Source organism: Mangifera indica, chromosome 2, assembly GCF_011075055.1.
Source record: "Mangifera indica cultivar Alphonso chromosome 2, CATAS_Mindica_2.1, whole genome shotgun sequence".
In the NCBI taxonomy this organism is placed as follows: Eukaryota; Viridiplantae; Streptophyta; class Magnoliopsida; order Sapindales; family Anacardiaceae; genus Mangifera; species Mangifera indica.
In genome coordinates, this window is record NC_058138.1 from 3,306,975 (window position 1) to 3,327,565 (window position 20,591).

The window sequence follows — 20,591 nt, forward strand, 5'->3', positions numbered from 1 at the left end:
TTTGTATATATAACACTACTTATTTATTAAGTCGTGCGAAAAAAACATGTTGATAAAAGTGATGGGCTAGGCTCAAGGGTGAATTCCAATCGAATGGGACAGAATTAATTTTCCAACTTAGCTTAAATGGTCTTAAAATTAGCTTAGTTTAAGTGAGCTTAAGCTATAGCTCACCCCTTAGATTTTATATTATCAAGCTTCAGTTTGGGGTAAATCAATATTGAAATATTACGGAAAATCAACAAAATAATAATATACAATTATTCTTAAAAAAATTCTCAAAACTAAAATAATATTAATCTTAATACCTTAGATTTAATAAGATATTTTTGCTGGATTTCTTGTTAGAGTTTGACAAAGACAAATAGAATGTTAACTCGGATAAAAAGTTAATTTGTGTGTCAACTGGTTTAATTGATTAATTAGATTATTATGAAATAATTTAAATTTTAAAATAGTTTTTACCATTTGATATTATAATGATAATCAAACAAGTTTAACCTAAAAATTTAATCCCGATACAATATTACTCACCCGAATCAATACGGTTCAATGGTTAAAACTTGACATAGACTAGATTTTACAAAAATTTTCAATCAAAGTGATCAGACCGGCGGTCTGATTCGAGTTATAAAAACAGTAGTCCGATAAGCATCTTACACTAGTAATCACACTTCAGAAACGATGTCGCACACCGAATCTATTTCCTTGCTCCACCAATCATGTAGCACCACGTGTGAGCAATAACGAAAGTATATAGTATCCCGGTCTTTCACGGGGCGCCTCTAGTATTGAAATATTTTATTCACCTCCCTGACTTTAATGTCTTTGTTGAATCTTATTGTTGATCCTTTTTGACTGACCTAATTAATTACCTTAAAAAAATGAAAAAAATAACAATAAACTCATATATTTCAAAATAAAAACAAAAAAAGTACCAAAACCGGATAAATTTAAATAATCCAAATAATTATTCAGTCTTGGTCTGTTATATGGTTTTTGAATTAATAATATATTATAAATTAACAATAAATATAAATACTTATATATTATTATATGATTTTAAATTAAAAAATAAATAATATTTAATTATATAATAATATGTCAATATTTATATTCGAATTTGTATATAATATTAACTTATATATAACTCCAATAATTTTTACAATATGGTTTACAATAATTATGTTATTTAATTTGTCAAAATCAGTGGATAGCTTTTACCTAATGAATTAACAAATAAAATCTAGGGAAACTCCCATATAGACATATGGTTGTCTTCCCTGGTTTTAATTCTCATATCATGGTTTATTTGATGGGATGTTGACTAAAATAATTTTTTTTTTCTTTGTATATACTTCTCTAAAACATAAAATATTTAAAATATTTGTTTTATATTTATCTAATCAAGCATAAACTCACCTATTCAAGACATAAAATTCATTCATCATTTAAATACGATTGAAATATGAGGTGAAATAAGATGAAAATGTGAAAAGAAGGTTTTTAGATTTGAACAGAGATTGTTTCAATTAAATTATAATACAATAATCAATATTAATGTTACTTTTTTTAAAAAAAATCAATCTTTGAATTATAATTCAAATATTGATTACACTATGATTTACTGGTTAAAAAAGGAGACACTGTATCTCGTATGTATAATTGTATACCATGTATTATAGGGTTTTTTTTTTAAATGGTCGGGTAATAAAGGGCAAATAAAGAGTATATGGCTAATGTTACAGGATAGTTTCCAATCTGTGGGGCATCTTCTCGAAAAACAACCGAAATGACAACCCATGTCTCAATTATTGAATGGATCCCTTGTGCGGAGAGCATAACCCATGAAATGACTTTTCTTTTTCATATCATTTGCCCACGGTAGAAAATAATATCTTTAGAATTTACTTGCTCTCTATAATTATCTCTAATGTAAATTATTAGAACGTTTTTATTTGAATACGAAGTATGAATGTCAACGATTGTATTGTAATTGTTTTCTCTCTCATTCTTTTAATAAATAAGATTATTGAGAGGTAAAGGCTCATAGAACAACAATAAGCATGTATAAACATACAAGTTTCATCCTAAGGTGAGGAGGCTCTCACTATATTCAACAATTTTCTTCTGCTTGTCCTCAATTGAGTCATTGTTAGGACTTTTTTTTTATAATTTCTATTCATATACTTTGTCAAAGTATTCTCCTAAAGTTAGTAATGTTCTAATCAGGACATAGACCCCCGATTAATAGATTGATCACATAGTTAATGATGTCATAATTTTTTATATGTATTTATCTTATATCACTATAGTAGATATCATAGTTTATCAACAGAGTCTTAATATTGTTATTATAACTTATTTTGTGCAATACTGATTATATATATAGTCTGGTGGCGAAGAATTCTATCAACAACTAAAATAAGTCAAATTGACAATGTCTTTTTATATTATACAAATCATATCATTTATATTATCTGTACAAAAGGGGCTTATAATAGAGTGTCAAAGGAATTTCGCCAGAGAAATAAAAATTTAGTAGGGAAAAAAAATAACATTTTAAAGTTTAATCATTGAGAAAATTGTTAGTTTTCTAAACTAAGAAGGAAAATGAGATAAAATTTTATTATTTTTAATAAATTATTGGTTAAATGACAGTCTATGAATGAGAGTTTGAGTTTTTGATAAGCCAAAGGACTATTTCCCACCCAAGGTATGTTGTTATCCCAAGTTTTCTCCGTTAACTTTGAAAATCTTATTTACCCACTCATAAATAGTTAAAATTAACGGAATCCTAACCCCTTAAAATTTTATCTCTTTTCACCTCTAACCCCTAAAAACTAACCATTTCCCTTTAGGCCAAGTTTTAAAAAATAGCCATCCTCCCCTAAGGTTTAGTTTTCAATCCCCAGCGTCAAATTCTTCGCCAACGTTGATGATGAAGTTTTCCAAAGACATCACCATGCTTCGATTGACTAGTGTTCTAGAGGAGGGAAGAGAGACCGCTAGAGCATGGTGATACCTTTATAAAGCTTCATCATCGACGATAGCGCTGGATTTAGCATCGGGGATTGAAAACTAAACCCTGGGGGGGGGGGGGGGGGAATGCTATTTTTTAAAACTTGACTTAGGACAAAATGGTTAGTTTTTAGGGGTTGGGGGAAAAAAGATAAAATTTTAATTTATTTTTAATACTATAGATAAAATAACGATTTTGCTCTTTAAACCGTTAATTTTAATAGCCCATGAGTGGATAAATGGAATTTTTAAAGTTAACGGATAGAAACTTAAAATAACAACATACTTTGGGTGGAAAATAGTCCTTTGGCCTTTTTAATACTTAGTAGGTATCAATTTGAGAATTCAGCCGACCTTGAGTGGGAATAAGTCTTTTTGCCGTTAATAAAACTTCAAAATTACCATTTAATAAAAAGTTTAAATAATAAAATGAATGAAATTTATTGTGAAGTGAAAACTCCCATATTATAATTTATGTAAAAACAAAAAAATGCATAAATATATTTTTAATTCTTTTATAAAATTATAAAGACATCTCAGCTAACATAAAATAAAAATTTACTAAATAATAAAATTATATGTACAAATTTATATAAAAATAATAACATAATACTATGTGATTGAGTATTGTTTTATTTCTAATTTAAAACTATCTAATCACAATATGATATGTCATAGTTTGTACACATAATACTACTCATTTACTAAGTCGTGTGAAAAAAACATGTCGGAAAAAGTGATGGGCTAGGCTCAAGGGTGGATTCCAATCAAATGGGTTATAATTAATTTTCCAACTTAGCTTCAACGATCCTGAAATTAGCTTAGTTTAAGCGAGTTCAAGCTAGAGCTTGGCCCTACGATTTTATATTATCAAGCTTAAGTTTGGGGAACATTCAACTCATTAAATTCGTAAACTTAAAAAAACTCGATTCGAATTAACTAAAATAATATTATTTTTATTAATATACATAAAAATTAAGTCGTTTCGGTCAATTTTGATTAACATTGAGTTGAGTTCAACATGAGTTAGGTTAGTATTGTAGCTATACTTGAATTCAACTTAAATTCAATTCCTCTAAAATCAAATTAAACCCGATCCCTGTTGGGCTACACCATTGGCTTCTTCTTTGTTTCTAGTTTGGTTAATTAGCGCATTATGCCAAATTATAGCGTCACATGAAAATGTTGAAATTCGAGCAATACTTTGCCAACATTGAAATATTATGGTAAATCAACAAAATAATAATATACAATTATTCTTAAAAAAATTCTCAAAATTAAAATAACATTAATCTTAATACCTTATATTTAATAAGATTTTTTTGCTAGATTTCATGTTAGAGTTTGATAGAGACAAATCGAATAGTAACTTCGATAAAATGTTGGTTTATGTGTCAATCGCTCTAATTAATTGATTAAACTATTATGAAATAATTTAAATTTTAAAATAGTTTTTACCATTTGATATAATAATAATAATAAAACGAGTTTAACCTAAAAATTGAATCTTGATACAATATCAGTCACCCGAGTCAATACGGTTCAATGGTTTACAAAAATTCTCAATGAAAGTGTTGGACCGGGCGGTCTGATTCGAGTTTTAAAAAAGGTTGTCCGGTTCTCACCATCTGGTCTAAGCATCTTACACTAGTAATCACACTTTAGAAACGACGTCACACACCAATCTAATCCCTTGCTCCGCCAATCATGTACTACCACGTGTGAGAAACAACGAAAGTATATAAAAATGCTAAGTCCATAGAGTATCTCGCTAGTTCCAAGAGGCGCCTCTAGTTTTGAAATAGTTCTATTTACCTCCCTGACTTTAAACTTTCACAAATCTTGCTGTTGGCCGTCTTTGACTGACCTAATTAATTACCTTAAAAAAATGAAAAAAAATAACAATAAACTCATATATTTCAAAATAAAAACATAAAAAAGTACCAAAACCGGATAAATTTAAATAATCCAAATAATTATTTAATCTTGGTCAGTTATATGGTTTTTGAATTAATAATATATTATAAATTAACAATAAATATAAATATAGATATAAATACTTATATATTATTATATAATTTTAAATTAAAAAATAAATAATATTTAATTACATAATAATATGTGAATATTTATATTTGAATTTGTATATAATATTAGTTTATATATAATTCCAATAATTTTTACAATATGGTTTACAATAATTATGTTACTTAATTTGTCAAAATCAGTGGATAGCTTTTACCTGATGAATTAACAAATAAAATCTAAGGAAACTCCCATATGGACATATAGTTGTCTTCACTGGTTTTAATTCTCGTAACATGGTTTATTTGATGGGATGTTGATTAAAATAATTTATTTTTTTCCGTGTATATATTTGTCTCTCTCTCTCTCTCTCTCTATATATATATATATATATAGAGTATAAAATATAAAATATTTAAAATATATTTATACTTTATATTCATTTAGTCAAATATAAATTCACCCACTTATCTAAGCACGACTGAAATACGAGGTAAAATGAGATAAAAATGTGAAAGGAAGGTTGATCGGGTGGTTGGTTGGTCGACTAGCCCATCTATTCGGCCAACCCATTTAATCAACCCAAATCCCATAATCTTCTTTTAAAAGTAAAGTTAACTTAAAAAGTGGTTATATTTGTATAATAAGAAAAAATTTGTTACATATATATAAAAGATAAAAAAAATGGCTATTTTAATCAACATTCCTTGTTTAAGTCATATTTACTCATAAAATTATGTAACATTTTTATTAACTAATAATATAGACAAAACAATTCGGAATTCGCTTGATTATTAGGCAAGAGGTAGACTCAAACCAAGTCAATTTGATTCTAATTAGAGTTTGATTCGATTCAAGTTAAATCTGAGTTAAAGTTTTAGTTTAAGTTCAGTTCGAATTCTCTGATGATAACACCGTGTATCTCATTGATAAAATTGTTTTTCCAATCGATAACATTATTCATCACGCTGACAACTTATCAATAATATCTTTGATCAATTCAAAATTGATTTAAATTGAATATAATAAATTTGAACCAAATTTACACTAACTATGAATCTAGTATAGTATAAAACAATCTAAGGATATATACTAGACATTGTATTTGATATTTCATGAACGGTATAATTAGTAAATTATTGAATTTTATAAAAAGATTAAAACAAACCTCGACATTTTGGAAAATTAAGATTATTAAATTGATTATATATGTCAAAATCGTGTAATTCTTCATGTATTAACAATCGATATAAATATGTATACAATCTCAAATGTATTATTTTATAATTAAATATTATTTTATGTATAATTTAAAATCACTTAATCATATAATGATATATTTACGTTTGTACTTGATATTAGTGCATCAAGTATTATTAATCAAAACTCTGAAAACCTAACTAGAGAGGAGAGACAAAGTGAGTAATAGTTCTTCGGCGATAGTTCATGTACAAATAGTTTGAAACCAATTATTATAATCAAATTAACATATCATCATATGATCCAATGATTTTGAATTAGAGATAAAACATATAATTAGATAACTTAATTATATGATGATACATTAATTATTTGTACTGGTTAATATCCATTGTTTGTAAATGTAGTATTGGTCATAGTTTTGTGAATAAAATTACACGTATAAATATTTCTTATTAATTTATCTATATACAATGATGTGATAACATACGATTGAATAATATGATTGTTTACTTTTTTCACTTTAAAATTATTTAATCACTTATTGTTACATCAGTTTGTATGAATAAATTAGTAAAAAATATTTTTATATATAGTATTACTTAGGGTTAGATTCAAGCTAAGCCTAGCTTGATGTGGCTTGAGTGGAGTTAAGCTCAACTCGACGTTGTAGCAAAACAAAAATGTCTAAGATGACCTCATTTTAATATAAATTAATTAAAACAACGTTATTTTAATTTGTTAGTATCAAAATTTTCTAGGATTATAAGTTTGGTGAGCTGAACATTCTTCAATAGGGATGAATACGAAATAGACTAAACTCGAACATTTTTTGACTCGAGTTTGGTTCGAATTCATTGAGTCAAAATTAAGGGTAGCTCAAAATTATCAATTCAAATTGAATTGAGTCACAAATTTAAACTACCAATTCAAACCATAAATTTGAGGTGATTTAAACCATGAGTTCTAACCGAATCGAGCTATAAATTTGAACTATCAATTTGATCTATAAATTCAAATTAAACTTAAGTTGAACCAAGTTAAACACCTCTTAATTTGAGTTTGACTCAATTTTAAAACGAGCTATATCTTTTCACTTAGATTTGACTTAAATTCGAATCGAACTAAGTCGATTTGATTTAGATCCAACTCTATTAACTATAAGGCTCGAGCTCAAGCTTGAGTTTGTTTAAATTAAGCTTGTTCGAACTTAAATTAGCACGGTTCGAATCTAACTCTAATATTCCCTAGGTTTTTTTATTGTAAAGGGACCTCACTGAAGGCATAAAAAATTCAGGGATTATTTTATAGCGGCAGAAATCGAATCAAGCATAAACCCTAAACACTTTAAGAATCGGCCTCCTTCTTCGCGTTTCAAAGCCGCAAGATAAACCTCTCTAGCTGGCTTTAAATCTTCTCCGACAAAACGCGCCTTTTTTGCACCGCAATGCTCTTAGTTCTTCACTTTTGAATCGTCACAGGTTCTTCATTAATTCATATTATTAATTAATTAATAATAATAATTATTTTTTCCCTAAGTTCGTGATGCCTCTCTTTCGTTTGTATGTTTATGTATTTTGATGTACTAGTGATTAAATTGAATTGAATTTCTGCATCAGAAATTTACTTCAGCTAGATGTGTTTTTTGTTGGATAATTGGGATTGGAATTTAGATAAAATTCTTTGCTTTTGGTACAAAGGGTTTAATAAGTAGTTTTGAATAGGATTCTAAGATGAATTTTTTTCTATTTTTAGAAAAAATATTAATGGCTGATTGACTTTGAAAATGGGTTTTGAAGTAACAAGCTTTTATGATTGTAAGTTAGTTTTGAAAGTTCTGTTTCATTCATGAAGGGAAGAGCTCTTTTTGTTGAATGTAATGCTTGTGGGTTAGGAAAATGATACAAACCTGGAGAACCATGCCCCTAAGACTAGTTATTGAGATTGAAGAGCTTAATGCTATATAAAACCCACACCAAAAACTCATACTTGCTGATATGAGATCCAAGTACTATAATATGCATTTGTGTTCATAACAGAAAATGATTTGGTTGAAGTTGAAATGTTTTTAGAATCAGTTTTAGTCCTTCCGGATACGATTATAAGATGATATTTTTTGTTCTTTTTAATGGTTGTTTAACTTTTGAAAACGGGTTATGAATTTAACTATTCAGTTAGATTGTATCTTTGTTCTTTGAAAATTATTTTTAAATAATTTAGAATGTGGAAAGCTTGCTTTGTGGAATGGTGTGAATCTAATAAATGGGGAGTAGGAAAATGCTTTGATTGAAATGTTTTCGGAAACAATTCTCAGTAACGACTGTGAGTAAAGTGCTTTTTTTTTGCTTTTAATGGTTGTTTAACTTTGTAAGTTTTTGAATTAACTGAGTTTTTTAAGATTGTATATTATTTTTTGAGATTATATTGAAATCATGAAGGGAAATGCTTGTATTGTATAATTTGTGAATAAAATAATTTTTTTGTTTTTGGTTAGCAGAATGATTTGGTTGAAATGTTTCCTGAAAAGACTATTCAGTTAAGATTTTTGAGATGAAGTGTTTTGTTTTAATGGTTGTTTAACTTCTCAAATGAGTTTTGAACTAACCAACCGTTTTGTATTGTATCTTGGATTTTGAAAATTATTTTGAAATTGTGAATTAAGGGAGCTTGTTTTCATATTGTGTCTTGTTTTTTGAAAATTTTAAATCATGAAGCAGCCTTGTTTTGAAACATGTTGTGAATCAAAGGAATTATTGGGTCTATTTCATTGCTTATATATTATTCTATTAAGTAGGATTAGTGTTTTTCCTTTAAATGATTATTAGTTTTGGAAATAGGTCTCAAAGTAACCAAGCTTTTCAGGTTGTATTTTAGTTTTTGGAAATTATTTATAAATATACAGTAAATTAACTGCTTGTTTTGTAGAATGTTGCAAATCAAATGAATTATGGGTTTTATTTTCTTGGTAGGTAGATGCCATTATTAACTTAGCATATGGGTAATTGTTGGATCATGTGGTTTACTTAAGATGTTGATGTTCATATGTGTTTTGAATACAGTTATTCTCTGCTTCACGATATGGCAATGGACGGTGGGAAAAGCTTTGCGAGGAGAGACCGTTTATTGGAGATTGAGGCGAAAGCTAGGACTTGGTGGGAGGAAAGTGATGTTTTTAAAGCTGAAGCTGGTGGAAAGCCTCCTGAGCAAGGTGAAAAGTTCTTTGGAAACTTTCCATTTCCTTACATGAATGGGTATTTGCATCTAGGACATGCGTTCTCGCTTTCCAAGCTTGAATTTGCAGCAGCTTATCACAGATTGAGAGGGGCCAATGTTCTCTTGCCATTTGGTTTCCACTGCACTGGTATGCCCATTAAGGCATCAGCTGATAAACTTGCACGGGAAATTAAGATGTTTGGTGAACCACCAGTATTTAATAAAGAAGAGGAGGAGGAAGAAGAGCAGCCAGCCCCTGGGGATACCAGTGGTGCACCGCCAGTTAAGTTTAAGGGCAAGAAATCTAAGGCTGCAGCAAAATCTGGTGGACAGGTGTTCCAGTGGGAGATTATGCGCAGTTTTGGGCTTTCCGACAGTGAGATATCAGAATTTCAGAATCCAGAAAAATGGCTCAAGTTTTTTCCTCCCTTGGCCAAGGAAGACTTGAGAGCTTTTGGCTTGGGCTGTGACTGGAGGCGCTCATTTGTCACTACAGAGATAAACCCATTTTTTGATTCCTTTGTAAAGTGGCAGATGAGGAAATTAAAAGCCATGGGTAAGATTATCAAAGATGTGAGATACACAATATACTCTCCTTTGGATGACCAGCCATGTGCCGATCATGATAGGGCAACTGGTGAAGGAGTTCAGCCTCAGGATTATACTCTTATCAAGATGGAGGTCCTGCCACCTTTCTCTTCTAAATTAAAACCTCTAGCAGATAAAAATAGAAAAGTGTTTCTGGTTGCTGGCACACTGAGACCAGAAACCATGTATGGGCAAACAAATGCATGGGTTTTGCCAGATGGGAAGTATGGGGCATACGAAATCAACGATACTGACGTGTTTATTCTCACAGAGAGAGCAGCCCTTAACCTTGCCTATCAGAATTTCTCTAAAATCCCTAAGAAGACTAGTTGCTTGTTGGAGTTGACTGGTTCTGATTTGATTGGTCTTCCTTTAAAATCACCTCTTTCATTTAATAATGTCATATATGCACTTCCCATGTTGACCATTCTAACAGATAAGGGTACAGGGATTGTGACCAGTGTTCCTAGTGATGCCCCTGATGATTATATGGCATTGCATGATTTGAAAGCAAAACCGGCTCTCAGGGCAAAGTTTGGTGTGAAGGATGAGTGGGTTTTACCCTATGAAATTGTACCTATAATCAACATTCCTGAATTTGGAGATAAGTCTGCTGAAAAAGTTTGCTTAGATCTGAAAATTAAAAGCCAGAATGAGAAAGATAAGCTTGCAGAAGCTAAGAGGTTGACATACTTGAGAGGATTCACAGAGGGCACGATGCTTGTAGGAGAATATGCTGGGAGGAAGGTCCAGGAAGCTAAACCATTGCTTAGGAGTATGCTTATAGAAACAGGGCAGGCAATTATGTACAGTGAGCCTGAAAAGCGGGTCATGTCAAGGTCAGGCGATGAATGTGTTGTGGCTCTAACAGACCAATGGTACATCACATATGGGGAAGAAGAATGGAAGAAATTGGCTGAGGAGTGCCTATCCAACATGAATCTCTTTTCTGATGAGACACGACATGGCTTTGAGCACACTTTAAGTTGGCTAAATCAATGGGCTTGCTCGCGATCTTTTGGCCTTGGAACCCGCATCCCTTGGGACCCCCAGTTCCTTGTTGAGTCATTATCTGATTCTACCATTTACATGGCTTATTACACAGTAGCTCACCTGTTGCATGAAGGGGACATATATGGAAAAACTACTGGTCCAATAGAACCTGAACAAATGACTGACGAAGTCTGGGAATTTATCTTCTGTGGTGGTCCCTATCCCAAATCGTCTGATATCCCATCATCTCTACTTTACAAGATGAAGCAGGAGTTTGAATACTGGTACCCATTTGATCTTCGAGTTTCTGGCAAGGATCTCATCCAAAATCATTTGACATTCTGCATTTACAACCATACTGCCATTATGTCCAAGCAGCACTGGCCCCGTGGATTTAGGTGTAACGGGCATATAATGCTCAATGCTGAGAAGATGTCTAAGTCCACTGGTAATTTTAGGACATTGAAACAGGCCATTGAGGAATTCTCGGCAGATGCAACACGATTTTCTCTGGCAGATGCTGGGGATGGTGTTGATGATGCAAATTTTGTTTTTGACACTGCAAACACTGGAATTCTACGTTTGACTAAGGAGATCTCATGGATGGAAGAGGTTTTGGCTGCGGAATCGTCTTTAAGAACAGGACCACCATCAACTTATGCTGATAGGGTGTTTGAGAATGAGATAAATATTGCTGTCAAAATGACAGAACAGAGTTATGCGAACTACATGTTTCGGGAAGCTCTTAAAACTGGTTTTTATGATCTTCAAGCTGCAAGGGATGAATACAGGTTCTCTTGTGGTACTGGTGGTATGAACTGTGATTTGGTGTGGCGATTTATGGATGTGCAGACTCGGCTTATCACTCCAATCTGCCCACACTATGCAGAGTATGTTTGGAGGGAGCTCTTGAAGAAGGATGGGTTCATAGTGAAAGCAGGATGGCCTGCAGCTGGTACTCCCGATCTGACTCTCAAGAGTGCCAATAAGTATTTGCAAGACTCAATTGTTTTGATGAGGAAGCTGCTTCAAAAGCAAATTCTGGGTTCGAAGAAAGCCAACAAGAAGGGGGCTCCAGTTGCAACCCTAACTGAGGACAAGTTAAAAGGCTTGGTATATGTGAATGAACAATTTGATGGATGGAAAGCAGAGTGCCTGAATATACTTAAAAGCAAATTTGACAGCAAGACTAGAACCTTTGCACCAGACGGTGAGATAATGGAGGCCTTGCAGAAGAGCTCGGTTGGACAGGCAACAAACTTTAAACAGACCCAAAAGCTTTGTATGCCTTTCTTGAGATTTAAGAAGGATGAGGCTATCACAATTGGTCCTCATACTTTGGATTTGAAGCTTCCATTTGGAGAGATTGATGTCCTTCAGGAGAATTTGGAGTTGATTAAGAGGCAGCTCGGTCTTGAAGAGGTGGAAATATTATCTGCAACCAACCCTGATGCTCTTGCCAAAGCTGGTTCACTCGCCTCACTTCTGAGCCAGAATCCTCCTTCCCCGGAAATCCAACTGCAATTTTCTTGTCCAGGTAAGGTGAAATAAACTTCTTGTTACCTGTTTTTTGAGGGCATATGTTGGTTGGTCACCGAGGTGTCTTCTTTTTCTTTTTCTATACGTCTTGCGGCATGGAATATGGCATCTTTATATTGTAAAATGTATTAAGATGATTCCATCTCTATTTTTGTGGCATTTTCTAAGGGTGAGCAGATCGGGATATCTTGTTGAAATAAATGAATCGGAACTGACCGGTTTCACAAAAATAAGAACTGGAACCTATCTGGGATAGTCTAGTTCTGGGTAGGTACCAGAACTGGAAGTCAGGTACCGGACGGTTTGGTTTCTGCTGGGTATTTTGGTCACCCCAACTGCAATCTTTTCCAGTGTTGATAGTGCCTTTATATTCATGTAAAAGTTTGACAACATATCTCCTGTTGTGTGGAGTATATTTGATTTTGTGAAAACAAATTTGCCAGACTATTTACCTCTCAAAATTTTTGATGTGTTGAATCCTGTACTTTTGTTTCGATCCATTAATCTTTACATGCAATAATTTGAGAACTGTTTTTGAGTTCATTGCCTTTCTTGGCGATTGAATTTCGGTTATACACTTCTCACACATTATTTTCCCGTTAAAGTATCACTTTGAGCTAAGTATTGCTATGCTTTCCCCTTTTTCCTTTACTTGAACAGGTAGTCGAAGTGCTTTGCTTCTAAGAAGATCAATTTGCCTGATCAGAGAGCTGCCGATTTTACCGTACTTATTACTTTCAGACAACCTCACAGTGATCACAGAACAGAATTTGTGTTTTCGATATTACCGGAAAACAAATTTTAATGAAAGATATTGTCTTTGTCATTTGTTGGTTAGAACTTGTTTTTTTTTGGGATATATAGTGTAATGTCTATGTTTTGTTGTGGATATCATGAAGCTTCATAATAAATTATTTTTCAGGTCATTTCATGAATAAATCTCATATTGTTCGTCGAATTTAGGGTTGAGTTGGATATGGGTAAGCCTGAACAACGACCCGGCTTAAGATCTATATGAATATAAAAAAGTAATTTGAGATTGATGAGTAGAGATTTAAATTCGGTTTGAAAACAATTTTACTTTTGATTCAATTTAAGAAGGCTTGAACTTTGAATGATTAGATTGGTTTAAATTCAGCTTGTATAATTTGAACTTGAATTTGAGTTTAAGTAGTTTGGATCGCCGGTTGAAATTATCTCTAATTAATTATGGGGTTTTATCTTAGGTTAAAGTTTTAGGTTGAATTCAGTTCCGAGTTTGGCGTTTTTGAGAATTATTTGAGAGAGTGTCAACTTGTGTTCATTCGAATATGATATTTAGGCCATAACTAAATTGAGTTTGTTTGAATATTAGGGTATAAATGAATTTACACCCTCCTATTTATTTTTGTAAATGATTTAAGGGTAAATTTGAATCGAATTGGTTTAGTTTTAAAGATCAGTTTGATTAAATTTGAAATCATTTAAGTTAATTTGGGGTTGAGTTTGAGTTGAGAGAATTGGCTCGATTATGAATTTGAATTAAACTTGAGTTAGAGAGACTTGGTTTTGCTTGTGAGTTAAGTAGTGATTTGATTTTATTTGAACTTGACTTAAACAATGTTGGTTTGCCATTCTGTTTATTAGGTAAAACAATATTGTTTTATCAATAACTCATAAACTCAAACCACAAATTCGTACTATAAACTTTAACCGAGTTTTGAACTTTGATTTAGAGATTAAACTGAATTTAAGCTATTCTTAATTTTGATTCGATGAACTCAAATTGAATTCAAACCAAAGAGTGTGTAGACTTAACTCAATTCGTATCCACACTTATAAATTTCAATAATGAAAATACAAGACTACAATAAAAATTTGTTGATAGTGAAAATTTCATCGACAAGAAGTATGCATCGCCTCTTTTGTCTCTGTATAATAATGTATTTATAAGAAAGAGGAAAAAATAATCCATAAATACATAATTAAACACTTTTATATCTAATGCATTGAATCTAAACATCTAAACAAATCTGTTAATCACATTATCTTATCGAAACAAGAGATAATTGAAATATACCACAATGATAGTAGATAAGGATGAAATGTGATCGAAGATTGAAGTAACATGTTGTGGAGGTATCGAAACAACTGAACTTATCAAAATTCACTTTTCCTGCTACTTCTGAATGAAAGAACTTCTACTTACATTAAAAATGATCTACTTTTAAATAACATGTTTAATCATTATATTTTGCTTGCATAACTATTTGCTTCTTTGATTAAAAAAAAAAACTCTTTGTAAGTTTGGTAGCAATAAAACTTTATGTACTCACTTTGAATACAAAAATAGGTATATATTTGATATATATCATCATCTAATTGAGTAATTTTGAATTAAAAATAAAATAATATCTAATTATATAATTATTTACGTAAATATATATCTATTTACATAGTTAAAATGAGCGTAGGATCACTTGGTAAATGCACCGCTTCCAAATATGATTAAGTTTTTAAAGGGCTATATCACTATATCTCACCCAAGGTTTAATGATATAATTTTTCACTTTTTAAGTTTCAAAAAGTTAAAATTTGACCAGTTACCTACCCCAATAATAAATTATATTTTTTTTCTTAGAAATGGTTGTTTTACCTTATTTAGTAAAATTACAAAATTGTCACATAATATTTAAAATTAATATCAAATTATCAATATACTCTTATCAATTTAAAATTTTACACTTAAATATTTAAAAATATCAAATTTTTATCCATTTAAAAATATTTTGTTTTGTTAAGTTCTTTGGTATGAATATTATTTTTGAACCCTTGATGAACATATAAAAATTTTAAAAATTAAAAAAAAATTATTTTCCGAGCATAAACAAAAGAAACAAGGAAACCAATCGCAATATTTCATATTTTCAAACTTGTGGTGTGGGAATGAAAACTAATTTACAAAACACGAAGGACTTAATTAAAATTAACAAAATTAAAATCTCAGAACTTTAATTATTATTATTGTATAATAATATCATTGTCCCGAAACGCATCAGAATACCAACACTCTCTCCCATTTTTCTCCTTTTCTTCTTCTCTTTTCACCTGTCAATTTGCAGAGCGAGTATCTCTCTCCCCTCTCTTGATCCTTCCTCGTCTTGGTTTATGAGGTAACCCATCTCCCCTTTCGTATTCCCTTCCTGGGTTTTTCTTTTTCTGCGAAACGGTGCCGTTTTCATCAGATATTTTTCAAATCATAAGTGATCGATCCTTTGGGTCTTTCTTTGGACTACCCAGTTTTATTTTTGAAGGAATTTTTACCTTTTTAAATTTGTTTTGGGGTTATGTTGCAGGTTTTGATTTTTTCATACATAAGTTATTGGTAGTTTGAAATCTTAGTTGTAGATCTGTGAGTTCATTGCTTGAAAAGATCGACTTTTGGTGCTGATTTTAATCATTTTGGCTTTTTAATCAAAGTTTTTATTGTATGGATAATTGATTTGGGGTGTTAGTATAGTTTGATGTTCTTTGGGTCGTGTAAGTTTAGATTTTTTTTTTGTAATAATTCAATATGATGTAATTTGATCTGATTGTGTCATATAATTCTGTATTATTTGTTGATTTATATTAATTGGGTTAATTTTGTTTTGGATTATTCGCTAATTAAAATTTTCATCTGGATACTTTTCAGCTCGAAGGAGAAACCCACTCTTGGGTAAGTTTTGTTATTTTTTCATTTATCTGTCATTTCAAATGGGTTCTTTATATTTGTTGAGTATTTTATCGATATTAGGTGGAAATTTATGAAAAATCTAGTTATCGATTGGGTGGTACTGTGAGTTTTTAGCACATTTGTCCCAAATTTTTTGTTATAGTTTTCATTTTTGTATAGTGGAACGCGGATTAAGACCCGCAAACGGAACATTGCAGCTCCTCTGGACCCTGCAGCATTTTCAGATGCAGTGGTCCAGATATATCTGGATAGTGCTGGTGGTGATCTGGTAAAGTTTACAGATGAATTTACTTTCTTCTATAACATTATTTTTGTGCTGTGGAGTATGGATGTGGTGCTTATTGATTGTTTTGTATGTGCAGGACCTTGTTGCCAAGAGCCTTGAATTGTCTGACCTTAACTTCTCACGATACGGTGACACCTTTTTTGAGGCAAGTTCCTTGATGTTCATAGAATTATCAAATGTTTGTTTTTCTTTCAGTTAGAAAGCAAAGGTTATTGTTACTTGGTAGTTTTAACAGGGATTGAAAAGGGTGGAGACTTTGACGCTGTTAGACTAGAATCTTGAAAACTTGTTTTCCTCTGTGCAAAGTTGATAGTTCATGAGTCTTGCTTTTTGGTAGTGGTTGATTTATATAAGACACAGAATTAAGTTTCTGTTGTTTCTATGTTCAGTTAGTGCCAGTCTTGTTATAGCTCAGGAAACCCATTAACTAGGTCTCCTCTGAGAAACAATTTGCAAGTATGGTGTTTCAGAATCAGATGTTATACTAAAGCTCGAAGATATTTACACCATTTTCCTGTTTGTACAGGTGGTTACTCGTCCTTGTGAAGGGACCTTAATTTGATGATATATTTTCTGGCTTCGTCTGTGTTCTATAATTGAATTTCAGTGTTCTTGGCTGGATAGATCACATATAATTACTTTTTTTTTCACTGGTCTGCTTTAACAGAGCATTTATTCATTTAAGATCTAATTGAATCACTTGCATATTCTAACTTTGTTTGACAAGCTATTTTGCTATATAAATGCAGGTTGTTTTCACAGGAGGCCGTACACAACCTGGAACAACAAAACCTGATGAGGGTGAGCGCCACCCCTACTCTATAATAGACTGTGAGCCTAAACGTGAAGCCATTTTACCATCTGTAATCTACATACAAAAGATCCTGCGGCGAAGGCCTTTTCTCATAAAGAATCTTGAAAATGTTACGAGAAGATTCCTGCAGTCCTTGGAGCTTTTCGAGGAAAATGAAAGGAAGAAGCTGGCTATTTTCACAGCACTTGCATTCTCTCAGAAGCTCTCAGGGCTTCCTCCAGAGACTGTTTTCCAGCCACTCCTTAAGGATAATCTTGTTGGAAAAGGGCTAGTTCTTACATTCGTAACAGACTTCTTTAAGGAGTATCTGGTTGATAATAGCCTTGATGATTTAATTGCAATTCTGAAACGTGGTAAGATGGAGGACAGTCTTCTGGAATTCTTCCCATCTGGGAAGCGGTCTCCTGAAGGTTTCTCTGAGCATTTCACGTGAGTTTTCTAATTTTAGTTTGTTGCTGGTTATCTTGTGATATATCCTTTACCTTTCTTGATTGCACATCTACAAGTTTTAGAGCAGTTTAGCTCAATTCTGTTGAATCTAGGTGGCATGAATTGAAACATGCATGAAATGTTAGATTTCCAAAACAATGTCATTTTTTATTATGTATATAAAAATGATTTTGATTTCCTAATTTTGAAGCCTTTTGAGGAAAGAGTTTTTACAAATCTATTAAATTTGTTATTATTGTTCCTTTTATGTGGTCAGGAACTTGGGGCACTGAATTGCTCTCAAATGTTTTATTTATTATAGAGAAAACACAGGTCTATTAAATTTGTTGTGATGGTTCCTTTTCTGTTACTGAAAATGACCTGGGTGTCCTTTTTCAGAACAATACAAGCAAAATATAGAAAATAGGAGGTTTTGCATGATATCTATTTCTCTCTTTATAAAATTAGTGTTGCAACTGCTTGAGCTTGTCAAAACATGCAACACATAGTTGAGGTTTTGCAGTTTATTTAATGATTATTATGCCCTAAACTTAACAATGTAAAGTTTTACAGCATGAGAAATTGTAATATTCTACTTTTGAGAATTTCTGTCATTAATAGATTTTCAAGTGAAGCGAAGCATTTGTTATCCCAGCGGACATTTGGTATTTCTTTGACAATAGTTTCAAACTTATTTATGGCTAATTATTGCCTTTTTTCCAGCAAGGAAGGACTGACATCCTTGGTTGAGTACAATGAGAAGAAGATATTTGAAGTGAAACTGAAGGAAATGAAATCTGCGTTAACAACCCAAATAGCAGAGGAGACTGAAATATCTGAAGTTATTGAAACTGTGAAGCAACGCATCAAAGATGCTAAATTACCTGACATTGAGGTTGTGCGCATACTGTGGGATGTCTTGATGGACGCAGTTCAATGGTCTGGGAAGAACCAGCAGCAGAATGCTAATTCAGCTCTGCGCCAGGTGGGCTTTATATCTATACAATTTAATTGTTTAAGTGGCTTGATTACTTTCTTTTCAGGCTGGATATTTTTCCTTCCCAAGCATATTTTTTTTCAGTATGCGGTCAGGTACATGCATTAACGGTGTTTTAGATTTTTATCATCTTGTTATGTTTATGTAAACATCCCATACAAATTATTGTTTGGAAGTAGCAGCGGTTTTTGGGTGACTTTGATATAACTATGAATAAATAGTTGGCCATCTCATTTAAAAACAATTTTGTCTATTGATAACACCATTTAATTTAATGGCTCAGGTGAAAACATGGGCAGAACTGTTAAAAGCCTTCTGCACCAACAGAAAACTTGAGCTAGAACTCATGTACAAAGTTCAGATGCAATGCTATGAGGATGCTAAGTTGATGAAGCTCTTCCTGGAGATCATTAGGTCTCTCTATGATCAGGAAGTGCTTGCCGAAAACACGATTCTTCACTGGTTCCGCAAAGGGACAAACCCCAAGGGCAGGTATGCAACTCTATTTCTTGGTCTGCTGTCATGACATTAAAATTTCTCTTTATTGTGGAGGTAATCTCTTTGGTTTATGAATTATCCAAGTCTTCTGTATGTTCTTCTAAAAACTCTACTTTTATCCTGAATTTATATGAAAATCCCTCTACTAGAAGCGTTTTTACATTGAAACAACAAAAAACCAAAATAATAAAGATACCTGTGTAACACAAGAAAATGACCAGTGGCTTGACAAGAGCTTTACTTTATTAGTTCTATTCTTATGCTATTTGACTATACTATTTTCTTGCCTATATTATTTTCTTCTTCAATTTGGTGATGCTTCTTCATGGAACGTTGCAACTTAAAAGGACAATCTGTTTTGTAAAATCTTGTTGCAGGCAAACCTTTGTTAAGGCTCTGGAGCCATTTGTGAAGTGGCTGGAGGAAGCAGAAGAAGAGGAGTGAAGTTTGTGAGCTGATGATGATAACAACAATGATGATGACAATGACAACACTCAAATCAAATCCTTGTTCTTCTGTTTTCTATCATAATTATTAGTATGCAAAAGGCTATATGACAATGTCAACTGTCATTTAAAAAAAAAAAAAAAAAACTCTTCCAGTTCCTTTGACATTTGCTGTGTGGTGCCTGTTAAAAACCCCATATGATCAAACCATTCTAGATCATTTTACTACAACTGCTACTTACAATAATCAATGTCCCTTTGTACTTCCCTTTATATTCCTTCTCTCTCTTTTTGTGATTGTGCTTGATAGGATTAATTTTTTTTAATTATTTTTTATGTTCATTCATATAGATAAGTCAATTCTAAGATAGGATTATGTTTCCCAGAACTTTGGCGTCACTGTGAAATTAGCCAATTCAATTCAGGGTTTGGTGTATTACGAGGCATGGGCCGTGAGCTTGACCTTTACTTTTTTTTCTTTTCTCTTTATGCTGACTTCTGCCGATTTAGCCATATTTATACGAACCCCAACACAGGGAGGGAGGGAGGGAGGGAAAACACATGATGGTTTTGAGGCGTTTTTCCCAACATCTATCCTCTCATGGTTTAATATAGATGTCTTCATTGAGAATCTTTGAAACCTATTTCAAAAACAGTCAAAATCTACGTTTTTCCAAAAAAGCTTAGTTATGGCAATTTTTGTAGGTTATATGGTATACAACCCTTAGTGAGGGAAAAGACCAGGTGTGAGGGAGAATACTCGACGGTTTTGGGGCAATTTTTATGAGTAATGGAACACAAACCAGGTATAAGGGGGAATGCTTAAT

General features: G+C 32.1%; 2 protein-coding genes across 2 annotated transcripts; both read left to right on the forward strand.

Moving 5' to 3' along the window:
- Positions 1-7,525: 7,525 nt before the first annotated feature.
- Positions 7,526-12,581, forward strand: LOC123207647 (leucine--tRNA ligase, cytoplasmic-like). The gene is given in 3 exon segments (XM_044625114.1): positions 7,526-7,727; positions 9,306-12,541; positions 12,544-12,581. Coding segments are annotated over 2 exon segments (3,255 nt in total). The 5' UTR covers positions 7,526-7,727; positions 9,306-9,324.
- Positions 12,582-15,582: 3,001 nt separating this feature from the next.
- On the forward strand, positions 15,583-20,037 carry LOC123209114 (basic leucine zipper and W2 domain-containing protein 2-like). Its single transcript, XM_044626878.1, has 8 exons — positions 15,583-15,731; positions 16,253-16,276; positions 16,454-16,562; positions 16,657-16,725; positions 17,330-17,823; positions 18,547-18,808; positions 19,104-19,312; positions 19,696-20,037. Exons 1-8 carry the CDS (start codon positions 15,727-15,729, stop codon positions 19,760-19,762), a joined length of 1,239 nt encoding a protein of 412 aa, XP_044482813.1. The 5' UTR covers positions 15,583-15,726; the 3' UTR covers positions 19,763-20,037.
- The last annotated feature ends 554 nt before the right edge of the window (positions 20,038-20,591 follow it).